This window comes from Eubalaena glacialis, chromosome 12 (assembly GCF_028564815.1).
Source record: "Eubalaena glacialis isolate mEubGla1 chromosome 12, mEubGla1.1.hap2.+ XY, whole genome shotgun sequence".
Taxonomy (NCBI): Eukaryota; Metazoa; Chordata; class Mammalia; order Artiodactyla; family Balaenidae; genus Eubalaena; species Eubalaena glacialis.
In genome coordinates, this window is record NC_083727.1 from 34,969,816 (window position 1) to 34,988,153 (window position 18,338).

An 18,338-nucleotide genomic window follows, 5' to 3' on the forward strand; every position below is an offset into this window, starting at 1 on the left:
GTTTTAAATAAAGCCTCAAAATTTAACCATCTTTTCCACTTGCCTTGAACTATCCATCTTCAAATTTTTTACATTATTTTTCATCCAAATTTCAAGTTGTCTTATTTTTATCCACTTCAATCTCTCAAATTTTTTGAGGAATGAATTCATCCTTTCTTCTTATCCAAGAAACAAAGATTGGAAGTTATTTCTTAAACTTTAAAATGGCAAAACATTTGCGCTACATTGATATTATTCTCAAATTTATAACAACTAATGTTTAACTCCTAGAGCAGTGGATGCTTCATATTACAGTACACTTGGTAATGTGGCAATTAAAAAAAAAAGTGAGTAACTGGCTATAGTATAAGGACTTAGGCCTTGGAACCAGGTCATTCTTTACTGCTTATTAGATTAATAACCTTGGGCAAGTTATTTAACTTGTCTGAGCCTGAGTGAGCTCATCTATACAATTAGAATTCTCATGCCTTTTTCAGTTCATTGATCTGAGAATTAATTGAGTTAACAAATGACAAGTGCCAAGCACATACCAGACCTAATTCATCCATTCAACAAGTATTTATTGAGTGTTTGCTATATGCCAGACACTGCTGTAAGTGCTAGGGATATACAGACGGTTCTTCCCTTCATGGAACATACAGTGGGGAAAACAATTAAAAGGATACTCACAATAATAATGTGGTGAGTGTTATTATAGGCAGAAAACATGTTGCTATAAAAATACCTACCAGGGAAACCTAACCTGAGACAGGTTGTATTGGGTTCAGTCAGAGAAGTCTCCCCGATGAGGCAAGACAGAATGGAAGTTAACCAGGTATTAGAGTAAAAAAACATTGTAGGTCAAAGAACAAATATCCTATAGCTAAGTTTGGAAATGTCCTAGAGGTAAGTTTGGAAAGTGAAGCCTATAGACTAACATATGACCTGCTGATGTGTAATTTGCCCCACACACTCTTTCAGAAAATAGAACCACTTGAAAGAATAAGGAAATTTAACATAAATATTCAGAGTCATGACTTCTCTTTAAAAATAATTTTAAAATGAGAAACTCAACTCTGGGACCAAATGTCAATATTCACTTAGGCAAGTTGCCCCCTAAACTGCTCTCCAGTTCTCTGCAGTCCCCACCCTACCATGTGGTGTCTCATCACTGGCAGCAGCACTATTTATATTCCCTGTGTGAAACCTGTAAGCGTTTTACAGGGTTTTTGCCCCCTAACCTAGAAAAAAGAGATAAGAGATCTTTCAGTGAATAGAGCAAATATTGCTACTAAGTGATGGTGGTGGTGACAGTGGTTGTGATGGTGTAGTGGTAGTGATGGTGGTGGTGACAGTGGTTGTGATGGTGTAGTGGTAGTGATGGTGGTGGTGACAGTGGTTGTGATGGGGTAGTGGTAGTGATGGTGGTGGTGACAGTAGTTGTGATGGTGTAGTGGTAGTGATGGTGGTGGTGACAGTGGTTGTGATGGTGTAGTGGTAGTGATGATGGTGGTGGTGGTAGTTCTTGTTACAGTTTTGTCATTGTTTTCTTATTGATAATACTGTCCTTATCATTATTATTATTTCTAAAAAAATTAATGCCATTTCCATCCCTAAAGCCTAGTTTATGACTATCTTACTTAGGTATCAGATCTGCTATGTCAATATATTGGGTACTGTTGGGTATGTACCCCTGAGGCCAAGTACTATAATTCTCAAAGAAAAATATCCTACACATGAGTAGCTCTCAAATCACCAGATTAATTTTCTAAAGGAAAAGCCTTTGGACATAAACACAACTACTAAATAAGTCTTTTTTTTTTTAGGTATTTGTAGTATATTTACTCTAGTACAGATACTCATGAGAATCAGAAGAATTTATCCTAGCTAATAATCCAGCTGAGAAATGTTACTCTTAAAACAACTAAAAAATACTTCCAAAGCAACGTAAACTGCTGCCATAAACTTAGAAACATCATCTGGCTACTACAGGCATTTAGAGTTTCTTTATTTCTTTTTAGAGTGCCTTATTAATGTGAGATAAATGTTTTATACACCTATAATAGGTTTTTAATTGCATGTTTCATGTGTAACATTCACAAAGAACCAGAATGTATTTCACATCCTTGGTATGTAAGATAACGATATCAGTGTTTGAGTAGCTCAAAAGTCTAACTCTGCTAATTTCCAAATCCCCTGTGTCATTTGCCTTGCTGCATTCGTAAGGCCGTTCTGTACTTGGTACTCTGCCATGGGGTTCTGAAACACATTTTTAGGATTTGACCATGTTTGTCATTCAGTATTATGATCATTTGTATAATATCTCTGCATAGCATTTTCCAAACTTTTCTCAAAGTACTTTTCTTATAAAGTATATAATTTTCCCATATATTCCTGAGTATTTGCATTATATCTAGCTGCGGTTGATTCTACAAGTTTCTAGGTTAGGTTTGGATTAATGTTATAAATATATTGCTACATATGTTAATTCTACATGTTGCATTTTTACTGAACAGTAGAACAAAGAGTGAAGAATGGGATTTCTTTGTCTATTTTAGTTGGATGACTATAGTAAAATAAACTTGAAAACGTGGTCATGTTATTCCCCCAGACGAACTTCTAAAAGTTGCTCAAGCGTGTTAATCACCCAGGAGGAAAACCGAAATTTAGCATTAGCTTAAGTTTTCCTTGAGCAACTCTACTAAGGAAGTATTTACTTACTGTTTTAATAAAGTATAGTCATGCTTTATGATAATTTATTTTAATGATAAAATACAAGAAGTGATGAGACATTTGGGTTGACAGCTTGAATGTTGAAATATCCATATGACAAAACAATTTTATAGCAATCAACAAATGTCGTTTGGATGTCAAACTTAATTCCTGAAATTATGACATGTTTTTAGAGTTTCTAAACCAAATCTGTATTCTTATCCTCGGGCTTCCCTGAACTATTTACTGCTGGTGTCAACTCTCCTTCAAGCCTCACGCTAAGGTTTCCCTTTGGTGTTTGTCTTGGCAGCAAGCTTGCTAAAAAACGCAAAGATGCTCTGGGGAACACCCGGCAGGAGATGACGCACATGGTGAATGCTATGGATCGAAGTTATGCTGATCAGAGCACTCTGCATGCAGAAGACCCTCTTTCCATCACCTTCATGGACCAACATAATTTTAGTCCAAGATGTAAGTTCTTCATCAAAATTTTAATCAAAGATTTTTATAGTTCTTTAATGTCTCTCTGAATTCAACACATTACCTTTTGAATAGTGAGGGGAAATAAGAAAGAGAGATGGGAAAAGTAGCTGGAAAGAGAAAAAGTGATATAGAATATTATGGAGTTTATCAGAAGGCTTATTTTCAGTCTTGATATTGGATTTAGTTGAACTTCAAACTGTATGAATTTTATTACTATGTTATAAGACATATCCATATACCACTCACCAAATCTTATGTTACTGCTTTAGGTTAAAATATACTTGATTGCCTACATAAAATTAGTTCATGTCAGAGTTTATTTATAATTGTTTTGCCATTTGAGTCTTCCTTTGTGTAAGATAAAGTTCCTTTTGAGATAAGAAATATCGTAGTTCTTTCTGGGAGTTATTGGCATGAGAAAGTTATTCTATTTAATTATTCTATAGACTGCTGGAGAATTTCAGTAATAAAAAGTTAACCAGGGAAAAGAGGAATCTACATACTCTTAAGTATCTGGTGTGAAGTCCAAAAGTTTACTTGAATTGAGGGGTTGGCAGGGAACGGTGAAATCCATCCATTCACCCACCCATGTTAAGAATTCCTCATGTTGATCTATGAAGGCAGATCTTTTAAAATACTGTCTTTTAAAATATTTCCTCTGAAGTAGTTTACTGCTTCATAATCAATATTACTGTTTATCTTCAAATTTTCTATTATTTTTATATCTTGTTCTATAGCACTGTCTTTATTTTGTTACTTTAAGTTAAATTACCTGACTGTCTCTTCAAATCCCCAAGTAAAATTGGTACTTGAAGAAGGCAAATTTTGTTTATCCTTGGCCTTGTGTACACAGAGGCGTTTTGTCACAGATCCCAGAGATATGTTTACCTCAGTTTGGAAAACACATGTATAAGGAAAGAGGTAAACAATAGAAGTATTATTTTCGATACAGATTATAAACATATGGAATGGTAAGATTGAGAAAATAAAGTATTTGTAGGTTGTATGCATTTATGGCTTTTCAGAAAGGGATTTTTTTCTGAAATATTCAGCTTGGTGAAAACTTTTAGTAATTATTGGCCATCATTTTCCCTGATATATATCTACACCAAATTATTAGTTAGAAATGCTGTAATGAGTCATTTTGGATTTAGTTTTAATAATGATAAAGCTTTTCTGATCTATTTTATTTTCATTTCACTATAAGATAAATGATAGAGAAAAATGTAAAATCTTATTATTGTTGAAAGTAAGTTTTGTTAAAAATATAGAGGTATCATCTCTCTAACCATTTGATTTAAAAATTAATCAGTTAAGGATTTGAAAGGATTTTTGTTTCCAAAGCTTTTCTATCTACTGACTGTGTACCTTATTAGGAGGCTTGAATTTAGCAGTATAACTATAAATATACACTTATGAACTTGGAGAAAGGATTAAATCTATTTCCCAAAGTTAACTAAAAAAATTTATTTGGAATGAATATAAGATAATTACTTCTCTAAGTACCTCACACTTGATAAATCTAAAATACATGTTTTCCCCCCCTAATTTTATAATCTTTATAATGTCATGCTGAATCTTCTTGGCTTTTTTTTTTTTTTTTTAATATTTCAGCTTACTTTTTTTTTTAAACTTTGGGTTTATTTTATTTATTTATTTATTTATTTATGGCTGTGTTGGGTCTTCGTTTCTGTGCGAGGGCTTTCTCTAGTTGTGGCAAGTGGGGGCTACTCCTCATCGCGGTGCGCGGGCCTCTCACTGTCGCGGCCTCTCCCGTTGCGGAGCACAGGCTCCAGATGCGCAGGCTCAGTAGTTGTGGCTCATGGGTCTAGTTGCTCCGCGGCATGTGGGATCTTCCCAGACCAGGGCTCGAACCCGTGTCCCCTACATTGGCAGTCAGACTCTCAACCACTGCGCCACCAGGGAAGCCCCACTTCTTGGCTTTTAAAATTGAACTGACTACTGAAATATAATTGTAGATGCACCTTTCCTGGTATTTTGAGATAACCCAAGCTTTGAAAAAGAGAATTTTACCTTTGCAGGTTATAGTAATCAAAGAAAGTTTAATAGTTATATTTCTTAAGAAATGATAAATCTATTTTAAAGGAAAAAAAGAGCGTAAAATACAACTTTAGGGCAATATGTTTCTTCATGAGCTTTGTTTTCCTACAGTGCCCAATGATCCACTTGTGCCGACTGCTGTGTTAGGTGAGGCCCTAATTCTTTGTCATCTTTTTTTGCATGGATCACCCCTCCTTGCATGGGTTATAGCTTTGTCTACGCAGTAATTATTTACAGCACAGGAAGCAGTTTGATTTCGAAAATATAGTCCTGGTTTTATCAAAGAGAGCAACTGTGGTCAACACAATTAGATCTAGTGCATTTCAAATTAGTAAGGTATGCTTTTTTAAAACAACATATTCTTTCATTCTTGGTTCTGTTAGATTTGGAGTGAAAGTACAAGGGCCCCCAATATATGACTAATGTTTATATATGCAAGTAAGTAGAATGAACCCAAATGCACACATTTCAGGGGCCACTGCTACCTGAATAATTAGTTTATATATAAAAATCTACCTGATTTAAAGGGAATTTCTAAATCCTCCTAATTTTATAGCAACTAAAGAACACACTTCCAAGTAAACATTAGGAATGTGTGCATGTGCTTTAGTTTTGTCTTTGTTAAGAATTTATAAATGCAGGTAAAGTTGCTACAGTATTGATATGGAGTTTTGCATTCTATGTGCATCTTACATAAGTGTTATCTTTCAACAAATTTAGAATAAGCCAAGATTTACCACTATATAACATCTAAGACAACTGATATTGCTAGTGATGAATAAGACCTTTCAGCTCTAAAATTAAAATAATGTTTAATCCAACTGTACATTTAAGAACAGAATGAGTTTCATTTCAATTTGTACTCTATTCCTTGACTGATTATACACCAATGATTCATGACCAGCTTGCTCGCATGTTTGCAAGTTGTCTTATCAGTTTGATCCCCGTGCTTCTAATATTTAAGATTTAACCAGAGAAATGTAGAAATTGCCAGATAAATGTATCTTAAAAGTTCCCAGTTCTTATGTTTTATATTTAAATTTCTTTGAACATAAAACATTAGCTTATGCATGTTTTTATTATCCAAGTATTCAATGTTTAATTATATTTTAAAAATATGTTGGAACAATACAACTAACTCAGTTAAGCAAAATATACCTCTTTTTCACTAAAATAATTATTAAAAATTATAATTTTATAATATAAAGATATATTCTAAAAGAATCTGTCTCTGATTGCACTCTCCCTTTGATGTCCACACCAGTAATGGCAGGGAAGTGAGCTGGGGAATTTGCCCCAAGGGATGGTCTGATCATGTAGGAAGGAGCCAGGAATCATGATCTTTGGGAGGCATCAAATGCCTCTGAAAATGTCATCTTCTGTTGAGTGCTGTAGAATGCTGTCAGCATCAAACTAATGAGTTAAATTCAATTAAGTTATTAAAAACTCAAAGAAAAAGATAGTTACCTCACTGTTAAAATTTCATTACAGTAATATTCAAGGGCATGTAGAATTGGGTCTAAGTCTCAGTCCTCTTGTGGACTCACAGTATGAACTCATGAAAATACCTTTGTCTTTGCTTCTCCATCTGTAAAGTAATATAATATTTCTTACCATACCTTTTCCTCAGAGCTTAGTAAAGAGAAAAGGAGATAATGTATAAAGTTTAAAAGATTATTGTAATAATTTTCCCCATGAAAGAGGATATTTTTGTTTAAGGAAGGCTAGAGTTAACACAATAGAATTATAAAATCTGTTCATTTAAACGGTCATTGTGCATTTTATTTCACTTTGAAAGTCAAGCTGATTTTTTTTTTATATTTCTTCTTAAAAGCTAAAAAGCTCGTTAATCATACCAGATTTAGAAATGATTTGTTGCATTTTTTCATCATTCTTGGAATCGCCGTGTTTACAGTTGTTTTGCATCCAGTTGATTTTGTATTTATAAAGCAATTTTTGAAGTCACTTCAAATATTGCTTGATATTAATATCTGCTTACTGATTTAAAAAGAAGTTAGAAATTTTTGTATTGATTCATATTTTTGTTTTTTGTGTTCTACTGCTTCATTGGGTTAAAGTCCCTATAACTGGTAAGTGTATTACAAAGAACTCTAGGAAACCTTTCCATCAAGGAAATATTTGAAGTTATTCTTAAATGTGTGATAAGGATAATGATTAGTACATGTACTCTTACTTCTAGTCACATTATTAGGTAATTTAATGAGGTAGAAATGTATAGAGATTAATAATTCATGTGTGATTATTTTAAAAAATACTGCTCATTGTACTACTGTATTAAAGCTTAATGCAAAACAAAAGGCACTGTCTACTTCATATTGAGACATAATCATGTAAGATTTGGAATATGGGTGAATTCTGTGTTTCTCACTGAGCCTTTTACAAATGTAAATATTCCACTGCTCCAGCAGGTGCAACGTGTGCTCTGGGGCTGCTTCACAGAGCACTGACTACCTTATTCCAGCTTGGGTCATTGCGTTTTGCCTCCCTGACATTGTTCTCTTTACTTCTCATCCTAAGCTTTATATTCTGTGATAGTGCCCAAATCGGTGGCTTCTGAATTTAATTTTACTGGGGAGATGTATATATTCTTTATGTCAGTGTATTGATTACAATATTTTAGCAAAGATAGATCAATTGAGTGTTGTCTCATAGAAAAAACAGGAAACTCTCATAAATCATGTTTGCTAGCAAATGTTTGTGTGTAGAGGGGTGGGAAACCAGAGTAAAGTGCATTAATTCATTTGGGTGTTTTTAGGTCACAAAAGAATCCAGCAGAGTTTTTTTTTTGTTGTTTTTTTAGTTCAATGTAGAGTTTTAGAAGTAAATTCAAAAAGAAAAAATGCATTCATCCTAATAAGAGAAAGTAAAGTAAATGCAATCAAGCTAAATTATAGAAGCATACAAATCTGATTGTGGGGTTCTTTTTTTTTTTTTTTCCTTCTCCAGGAAGAAAACATGTTTATCATGGGGACAACAATTCATTTTTTGCCATATCCTATTTGTAGAGTTGGTGATAGAATAGGCAAATGTACCAGCACTTGAAATATGTTTAACTGTTAACTAAATATCGTTCTCTACAGTATGCATTATCATTAAAACAAAAGTTCCCCTAAGAGTGTATTTTCTCCTCTGTTAATGAGTATGGCAGTGTAATGTTTTCTAAAGTAACACCCCTTAAAACATTTGTTTTTTTTTTTAACATGGTAAGTTTAAATGTGCTAACTATAAGCATGCTTCTTCTCATTGTAATGATTAGTACTGTGGTCATTAAAATAATATTTATTTTTCAGAGGTAAAATGTTCTTGTTCTTTTCTTCCTTCTATGACAGAGACTTAAGAGTTTCTTTTCATTTTAAGCTAACAACACAGTTGAGGTGGGGCCTATACTTAAATGTGGGTGGTGAGGGATTTAATGGATTTTTAACTAACTGAGTCATTGAAATATGTATTGAGTGACTGCTTTGCACCAGGCACTAAGAGTAAGGAGAAAAATATGACTCTTGTCTCTACATGCTAAGTATTGAGAGTTTAGTGAGGAAAATAGATCAGTAAGTAAATGATTAAAATACATTGTAAGTGAAATGAATGTAGGAGAACAGGAGGCCATGGGAACACAAAGCAGGTGCTTTGTAGCTCAGCCTCGATGGGCCGAGGAAGAATTCCAGAAGAAGTACCTAAATATTTTGCCCCAGAGACATACCCCCGTTTCTTTTATACAGTAGCCAGAAAAGTCAAAATGTATCAGCAATAAAAGCACAACAATAATAATAAACCAAGGGAATGGAGATCAAGTATAAATGCACATGTAACCTGGCTAGCAGACGTAGTGGGCCCAGGGGCTGATTCTGTAGAATGTTCATGTTTCCCAGTCTGGGAGTGTACCGTGGTAAAAAGCCAGAGGTGGAAGGGCATAGTACGGCCACAGGGCAAGAAGAGCAGCCCTGTGGGGATGGGTTGCCTAGAGGGAGGTTGGGATATGGGTGGGAAAGAATTTGTTCAATTTAATCAACAATGAAAACACTCTCCAATTGGCAACTTGATCTTCTGGTCCCACTCTATACTGCTCTGACTGCAGGTACAAGAAAAAGTCAGAACTCAGCAAAATCTCCCACTTACAGTTTTAAAAGTGGATCAGGTGTCTCTCTCTACATCTCACAGCATGTATTGTCTTACTGATATACACATAATATACCCTGACCTCCCACCTTGAGCTGAAGTAAAAGGCTTTGTCTTTATAGGGATGCTGCCCTAGGTCTATACTATATTTCTTTCCCTTCCTCCTATTATCAGAAAGATCATAAGATCTTAAAATCTTATTTGCATAGATATATATTAAACAAGGTAACTTTGTCTTTTTTTTAATCTTCTGGAATCTGAAAAATGGCAGATGAGAACCACAGTGCTACAGCAGAATCCAGTCGTCTTCTAGATGTACCTCGCTACCTGTGTGAGGGGACAGAATCCCCTTACCAGACGGGACAGCTGCACCCAGCCATCAGGGTAGCCGACTTACTGCAGCACATTAATCTCATGAAGACATCAGACAGCTATGGGTTCAAAGAGGAATATGAGGTGAAAGTTTCAATACTGTGTTGAATTTCATTTCTAACCATGATACCCAGCGCCATTTAACAGCTTTAACGTAGCAAGCAGTGGAATACTCTGTAGACTGTCTAATCCTTTCTCTGTAAATGTACAATCAAGTGTACATATGAGGAGAGGGGGGTAGATGGATTGAAAGAAAAGGGTACTTCCTGGGGATATATCTGGGTCAAAATTCATTTTAAGAAGTAAAAAAATATTGGATCCCATAATTTATTTGACTGTTATTTAAAAACCACTTTGTTAGACTTTATATTTTCCCCACTCAAAAATCCATAGCAAGATACCTTGAGTCCTATTGTATCATTGCAGGTTCTGCTATTTGAAAGACCTAAGCAGTGGATGCTTTTCTGCCTCTTTGCTTGTTGACCCTCTGTTGAGAAATAAGATCTAGCTTTGTGCCCTAAATGTACTACTTGTCACTCTGAGTTTTGTTTTGAGGATTATAGGTTGAGGGGGACTGGGAAGAAAAACAGAGCACGGAAAATCCAGACAACAAAAAGAAGCCCAAAAAAGGACATGGGAAATTCTTCTTTCATCCTTATTGCCCCTTGCTACTCAAACCAAAATACCAAGATTATACTACAAAGGAAGTGATTTAAACTAAACATCCCAATAAACATAGTATAGCAAAAAAGAAACAGTTCCTCTGACACTTTTCAATTACTGAGAAGTATCAGTCTGGGGTGTAGAAGAAAGTTCCTCCACCACTATACACACATACGTAAAGTAAAAGAAAACAAGCAGTACTTTACTTTGAAAGACCACCTAAAATACATCTAACTTCGTAAGGAATCTTCTAAACACTATCTTTTATTTAAGATTACTTGTTATACCTTAGTTTGGGAGTGAGTAAAATTATTTTTGAATTTTGAATGTTGGTTTTAGATATATGCAGGAAACACTATGCTGTGGAAACAAAACAGTGCAAGGAATTACAGTATTCTGCCAGAGCTGGGGGTTTTTTTTTTGTTCATTACATGTATATTCTTGTGTACCTCACTTCAAAGACGGTTGACTCTTTGAAGACCCCATTTCCTGTGTTGAGCAAAGTTTAAGTTTTTCTGCAAAAAGAAATCTATACCCATATTTTAAATTGCTGCATATGGTAATTAAACCAATCAACAATTTCATCTGTTCCAAGATTCTTGGAGATAGTGACTCTTTAATTTCCATATGGTCTCTTGTAGAGACTCAGTCCTTTCCACGATCTTCAAAGAAACTGCAATGTGGTGTATTGCACACGATTTAATGAATAATTATGGGAGAAAACAGGTTTTCTTTTTCCTGTTAGAAATGCTAAAGGAAGCATACTTTTGAAAGATGCTCATTAAAAGTAGTTTTGAAGTTTTTGATGCTTCCTCTAGTTCCATCTCACAAAGTTATAGTCATCTTAAATTTGAAATACTTTCAAGGTCCTTTTTTTCCCCCTAAAGTTGTTTCTTGTCCTTAATTTGAACTCAGTTCAATCCAAGATGAACAAGTAGGAGTCCAACAAACAAGCTTTGAGGTCTGAAAATTGAACTTGTTTACTGCTGTAGTACTCCCTTCCTCCCTGAGAAGATGGCTTTTACTATTTTGGTCTACAGAACAGACAGACCTGATTCAAGAAAAGGAATTAAATTCAGTGTGCTTGTTAATTTTGCTTTTTTTTTCTAGAGCTTCTTTGAAGGACAGTCAGCATCTTGGGATGTAGCTAAAAAAGATCAAAACAGAGCAAAAAACCGATATGGAAACATTATAGCATGTAAGTTCTCTTACAATTCTTGGTGAAAGTAAATACTGTGTGTAGAAGATAAAGAGTAATTTGCAATTCCTCCTTATATGGTTTTAAACTTTAAAAAAATCCCAGAGGGTGGCACATCTGTTCATAAAATAATCTATTTAATATTAAAACAGCATTGGCTATTGGCAGGGATTCAGAAATTGTCATCATCCTCATTAATTAATTGACTCAGACTCTTCACCCTGTGGAGATAACGTGCCGCTTGATTTTATGTTTGCACATAAATGCATGGGGGTGTCATTAACAGCTGAAAATATTAGAATAACAAATATGAAGGATTTTTTCAGTGATAAATTGCTATAACTCTTCCACCAAACATATTCAAGATGGGAGTGTTATTCTTTCCATATACCATATTTCCTTTCTTGGAGCCAGTGCCTGAACCCCAGGTGTTCCATGTTACTTATAGTAAGGGACTTCCTCCTGATGAAGTCTTTACAATGTATTCATGAGATAAATAAATTGATTATCATATGAAACCAAAGGGGCAGTAAGAAAAGTAACAGATAGTTTAGCTTGTAACTAACTGCTGATTTACTTAGACCACTTTATTCTCAATTTAAATTATTTTACACTGTCTTTTGAATACATCAGAATTTAACCTTGACTCTCACAAAATAAGAAGTTGAGAGCAGGGGTTCAAAATTCACTCCCTAGTTCTGTGGCTCTTTTGCTGTAAAGTACGGGGAGAAAAGATCCCACCCATATAAAATCGTGCCTAACAAGCAAAATTAGGAGTTAAGGCAAGTTCAGTTCTTTAGAAAAATTTATGACTCAAATGATAATTTATCAGACATTATCATGTCCCCTAAAAGCTTCCTGACTATAAAGATGCTAGTCATTGAAGCCTTATTAACAGAATATTATCATTGTAATAAATAATGAGCTCATTAAAGTTCTTGAATTTCTTCAAATGACTGGTATCCAAGGAAATTTTGAAAGTATATTATGGATAATCAATTGTTAACCACTGAATCATTTTAAGTCTCTACTAGGCTCATTGTCTCAGAACAGGGGGAAAATTTAATAGCTTTTATTTTATCCTTTAAAAAATTTAGATGATCACTCCAGAGTAATTTTGCAACCTGTTGAGGATGATCCTTCTTCAGATTACATTAATGCCAACTATATAGATGTAAGTATTTTTATCCTTCAGTATGCCCAATTTGTTGGCTTATATATGTAAATCTTTTTGCTTGTTATTACCTATAAAGTGATTGCTAGCTTTTTAAAATAAAGAACAAACTGTACACTTTTCCTTGTTCTACGTCCTAGTACTTACTGATGTTGTTGTGCTTTCTTTCACACCTGACTTTGGTTTGGGCTGTAGATTTGGCTGTACAGGGATGTAAGTACCACTATATGTAAATAACAGCACCCTATTATAAATATTTAATGTTAACTACTCAATTACAGTTACTACTAATGCTTACTACTAGTTATCTCTGCATGCTTCCCCTAATTAGCCTCATACGGTATACCTATGTTCATTTTTTTGTAACTCCTTTACATGTGTAAAGATCTATTTTACCTCTTTCCCTTTTCTATGTTTAGAAAAACAGGACCATTTTTAGCTTTTGACAATTTATTATGTACTCGAGTTTTATTTGTTGATGGTTTCTGTTTCTGGTTTTTATTCCTTACCCTTCCCCAAACATATGTGAGAAGCTGGATAGTATGATGTGTATTAGTGTTTCTGAAATTTTACTTTTTCACATTTGACTTCTGATGTTAAAAATGGGTAGGGAGACTATTTTGTGGTGTGTGGTATTGGTTTGTAAAGTATTAAAATTACTTAGGCAAAGTAATTACTAAATTGCATTTGTAAAATACACATATCACACATATATATTGAATCATACAAATGAAAGTTTGTTTTGATCATACATTCTGCTGTTCAGTTTTGGTTACAAACATATCTACATGTAAATCCTTTATTTAATGGAAAGTAATTATCAAATAAAATAAAATATTAAGGAGGCAATATATTACATTACATATAAGAAGGACAGGCTCTGTTCATACTTCCTGGTTCAAAATCACACTGGAAATTGTGAGAATGTTGATTCATCTCTCTGTGCCTCAGTTTCCTCATCTTTACAGTGGGGGTAATAATAATACCACTAACCTCATCATTTTGTTGTGAGAATTAAATGAAGTAATTCATGTTGAGCATTTAGCACAATGCCTAGCACATATTAAGCACTCATTAAACTTAAGCTATTTTATTAAAAAAATAATCCAAACATAGGTGTGCTGAAATTAATTAATTCTAAATATGCATTAATTGTAAGACAAAAGGTAGAAATATCAAGTATTGCAACATATATGATACATTTTTAGATATATAAAAGATATGAAAAAATGAGGACCCAACTTTTTCTAATTTCTATAAATAGGAAATAATTTTTATCACATTTATTAAGCTCATGGTTTACTGTTATTTTATGAATTATCATTATTTATATATTTGAATTAATGAATTTTATTAAGTATAGTCTCTGAGTATATTGGTTAAATTTCTGATCATCATTTTACTCTCATTCAATATTTCAAATTTATCAGACATCTCAACATGGAAAACTAAACTTAACAGTCTACTCTCTAGAATAAAAATATCAGCAGTTCTCTGACAAATTTGTACTTGTTCTTACCTATTTAGTTTAACCTTGGTTTTCTGCCAAGACCCTGGCAGGACATTTGGTCCTATCCAAAACATCCATAAGACATTTGGTCCATGCCAAAAGGTCCTTGATATTTGGTGCCATCCAAAACCATTTGTCATGGACCTAGTAAGCTCATGCACATTTTAGATAAAACTGAATTTTAAGGACCTTTCAGCATACACTAAGTGTCTTATGGACGTTTTGGACACAACCAAGGGATCCTGTAAATATCAAGAACCTTGACATGGACCAAATGTCTTACGGATATTTTGGTTAGGACCAGATGGTCTGCTAACTCAGGCTTTTACTAAAGCCCTTTGCTCAGGACACAACAAAGTCAAAGCTTAACCTTATTATACCATTAACATTTTTGCTATTCATGGTCTTTTGGAATTCAAACCAGTTGAAAGCAGCTAACAACTTATCCCTTATCTGGAATGATTTCTTTATGGAAACAATATTAAGTGCTTAACCACATAGAACTCAAGGCACACTAAAAAAAAGAAAGAAAAAAATACTAAACCTTTTGTTCAGGATAAGATGCATTTTTTAAAAGATTTCTTTCCCTATATATGTGTGTACCTATAATTATGTGTGTGTAAATTAATATTATCAGCACACACAAAATAGTTTTGGCAGATTCCTGAACATATTATAGAACAGAAATATTCTCTAAAAAATCTCAGCAGGACTTTGACTTGATGCACGCATGCATTGTCCAGCTCTAACATTGGAATGTTCTGTTATTTTTTTATGGTTCTAATATGTCATTGTCTATTTGTAATGCAGTGTGTTGTACTTTTGGATGGTAAAATAAGAATTAGTATTTTTGAACACAATTTTTCCAGGAATGAATGACTAAAGATTAACATGAAGGCATAAACATTTTAGTGAAACCAAACAAAATCTATGAAGTTATTTCCTAGCAAACAAAACTCAATTATGTAATATATATCTTAATCAGAGCCCTTAAAATATTTAATTTTTGCTTTATTTTTACCTTTCAGATAACCTAGGTTTGAGAAGTGAACAATGAGTTCACTACTCATTTCTGGACTTTTTACTGTAACTTAATCTTAACAGGTGGTTGTCTTCATCTTTTTATGCCTTCATTCATTTATTTCTGACACTGATATAAAATGATAACCAATTTGTTCTCCTGTTTTAGGGCTACCAGAGACCAAGCCACTACATTGCAACTCAAGGTAAAACTTTGCCTTTTTAAATGTAATAGAGTAACCAAACTTGCTTAAATCATCCATGTGATTTTTTTTTGTAATTTTATCTGAATTAACTGAAAAAAAAAGATCAGATTTTCTGATTAACACTGCTTTTTATTCATTTGTATAATACAAATTGTTTTATCTGTTTAAAATGTATATAAATTAAACCTTGATTTATTTTTTTAATTAAAAGTAAAAGAGAAGCTGCTGGTAGTTTTGAGATTTGGTTCTTAGTATCCTGATGTCCCAGAGCACTAGTCAACAGGGATGGGCAGAGAAATTACTTATTTTTTGATGAAAGCAAGTTAGATCTCATCTTGTGTAAGGTGCCTGTTTTCTTGCAACAGAGTCTGTTGGCCTGGCACGTAATAGTACCCAAGACCAACACTGCTATAATGAGATACTGGACTGTCTTGCAACAATTTTTTTAAAGTCAAGACTAAGACAAAACAAAGGGCTAAAGGGAACTTAGCCGAGTTCATTCTTTGTGGAAAATAAGAAGACAGTAAAGAAATCTTGTTATAGTGGCATACTGGGAAATAAAAATATACTAACAATAACACCAAAACTACTCTAGTTATCTCCCCAAACTGACCACTGACCATCAGAAGAGAAACCTGCACATCTTATTTTATAAAAGAGGAAAGTAAAACAAAAGTTAATTTGCTCTTTTGACAGAGGTCATTTCTAAGTGTTTTTCACATATCTTTGGTGTAATTGAGTTTAATTATAAACTCTTTAAAGTTAGAAACATCATCCATGGTGAATAATATTCTGGTTTCATGGTATAGGGTAGAGTAGAGCCCAGTAGCTGGTTTTGCAGTTCAGAGATGATACTGGAAGATTAGAATGTGTCCTTATATGTATGATAGTTCTTCATTAACCCCTAAACATGCACTGTTTATAAATGATGTGTGTATATTTATTTGGTAATATGTGCTGTTTGGTTGATGGTGGTGTAAGACTTCCTATTTTGACGTGTACATGAAGATGCATTAAAGTAACTTAGAGACAGATATAAGTACCCTAAAAACTAGTGATTTCTTCTTCTGAATTTGAAAACATAGAAGACAAACTGAAACAAACAAACTTGTACATGCCTATGTTTTTGCCTTTAGTGTGAATTTAGATATGAACTGAATTTAAGTACTTTCAGTGACATTTTGTGTTAGACCTTTAATTTTTCTTCTTTGGGTCATTTAGTTTATATTGCTTTTTATCTTATCTAAACTTCTTAATAACTACAAAATGTCTCTGATAACATAATATTCAAATTAATTTTTTATAGGCCCAGTTCATGAAACAGTATATGATTTCTGGAGAATGATCTGGCAAGAGCAGTCTGCCTGCATTGTGATGGTTACAAATTTAGTTGAAGTTGGCCGGGTAAGAGGCACAAAAAAATCTGTGTGTCACAGAATATGACTGTAAGTTGAATAGCAAAACATAACACACTTAAAATAGAATATCATTCAATTGTTTGAAAAAAAATTCCTAGGCACACCATTTCAAGTGAGTGCTCCTAAGTGAGTCTTTATTGCTGAGAAATTATTTCTTATTTAATAAATAAAATAATAAATAAAATAAAATAAACTTTGATTTTGTACTAGAATCTAATTGCATTATCAGGCTTGTATGTTTTTATGAAATTACACAAAATCTTTCTGTTTATTGTGTAACAGATTATTTTATCTCATTTATAGATTTTTACACTGTCTTTTAATTGTGACCTGAAGAGTTATCACCGAAATTAAATCATCTTGGTTAATGTGTATTATATACTCAGGTTCACCTATATATACTTTTTGTTGTTTAGGTTAAGTGCTATAAGTATTGGCCTGATGATACTGAAGTTTATGGTGACTTCAAAGTAACTTGTGTAGAAATGGAACCACTTGCTGAATATGTAGTCAGGACATTCACCCTGGAAAGGGTAAGTACCCTAAAGTTCTACAAAAATATGTATATTGAAACTGTTTTGTTTTTTTTTTCTTAAAATCCATGTTAAGATTTGTCTTGATGATGCTATCAAATCTATTCATTCATTCATTCCACAGATATTTATTTGAGAGCATAACATGTGCCAGGCATGTTTCTAAATCTTGCGACACATATTAAATCCCTGCTCTTGTGGAGCTTATAATCTGTTGAGGGGAGAAAGACAATAAAAATTAACAAATAAACAAATACATCATATATTTTGAAAAGTACCATGGGGAAAAATAATGTTGGGAATGGAAGTAGGGAAAATTGCTGAGGTAGAGGAAGGAATGGCCTACAGTTTTAACAGAATGATCAGGAAAAGAGTTGTTGAGAAAGTAACATGAGTAAGGCTTAAAGGAAATGAGGGAGTGAGTGATATAACTATTATATATCCCAGGGAAGGATTATAACCCAGGGAAGTTGTCCCAGGCAGAATATTCCTGATGGAGGGAAGAGTCATTTCAGAGACCTAGAGGCATGATATTCCTGTCACCATGAGAAACAGCCAGGAGTCTAGGGTATTCAGAGATGGGTAAGTGAAGGGGAAAGAAATATGAGATAAAGTCAGAGAAATAACAGAGCCAGATAAGTGAGCCCTTATGAGCTACTATAATGATTTTAGTGTGTATTAAAGGTAAAAGTAGCCAGCCATTGGAGGGTTTAAGCCCAGGAGTAACATGATCTGACTTTTTTTTAACAGGATCAGAAAGACTGAAGCTGAGTGGGCAGTGTAAGTGGACTGAAGTAAGACGTAGGAGCAATAACATACATTGTTGCAGAAACGTTTAATAAATTTGACCACACAAAAGTATAAAATTATCT

General features: G+C 33.7%; 1 protein-coding gene across 2 annotated transcripts in view; it reads left to right on the plus strand.

The window, feature by feature from the left end:
- Positions 1–18,338, plus strand: part of PTPRK (protein tyrosine phosphatase receptor type K) — a 569,495-nt gene that overhangs the window by 530,954 nt on the left and 20,203 nt on the right. For both annotated transcript variants that reach the window (XM_061207553.1, XM_061207554.1), the window contains exons 15-21: positions 3,002–3,162; positions 9,644–9,828; positions 11,518–11,605; positions 12,703–12,779; positions 15,479–15,515; positions 16,822–16,919; positions 17,350–17,466. In XM_061207553.1, coding sequence (XP_061063536.1) covers positions 3,002–3,162; positions 9,644–9,828; positions 11,518–11,605; positions 12,703–12,779; positions 15,479–15,515; positions 16,822–16,919; positions 17,350–17,466 — 763 coding nt within the window. The remainder of the gene's footprint in view (positions 1–3,001; positions 3,163–9,643; positions 9,829–11,517; positions 11,606–12,702; positions 12,780–15,478; positions 15,516–16,821; positions 16,920–17,349; positions 17,467–18,338) is intronic.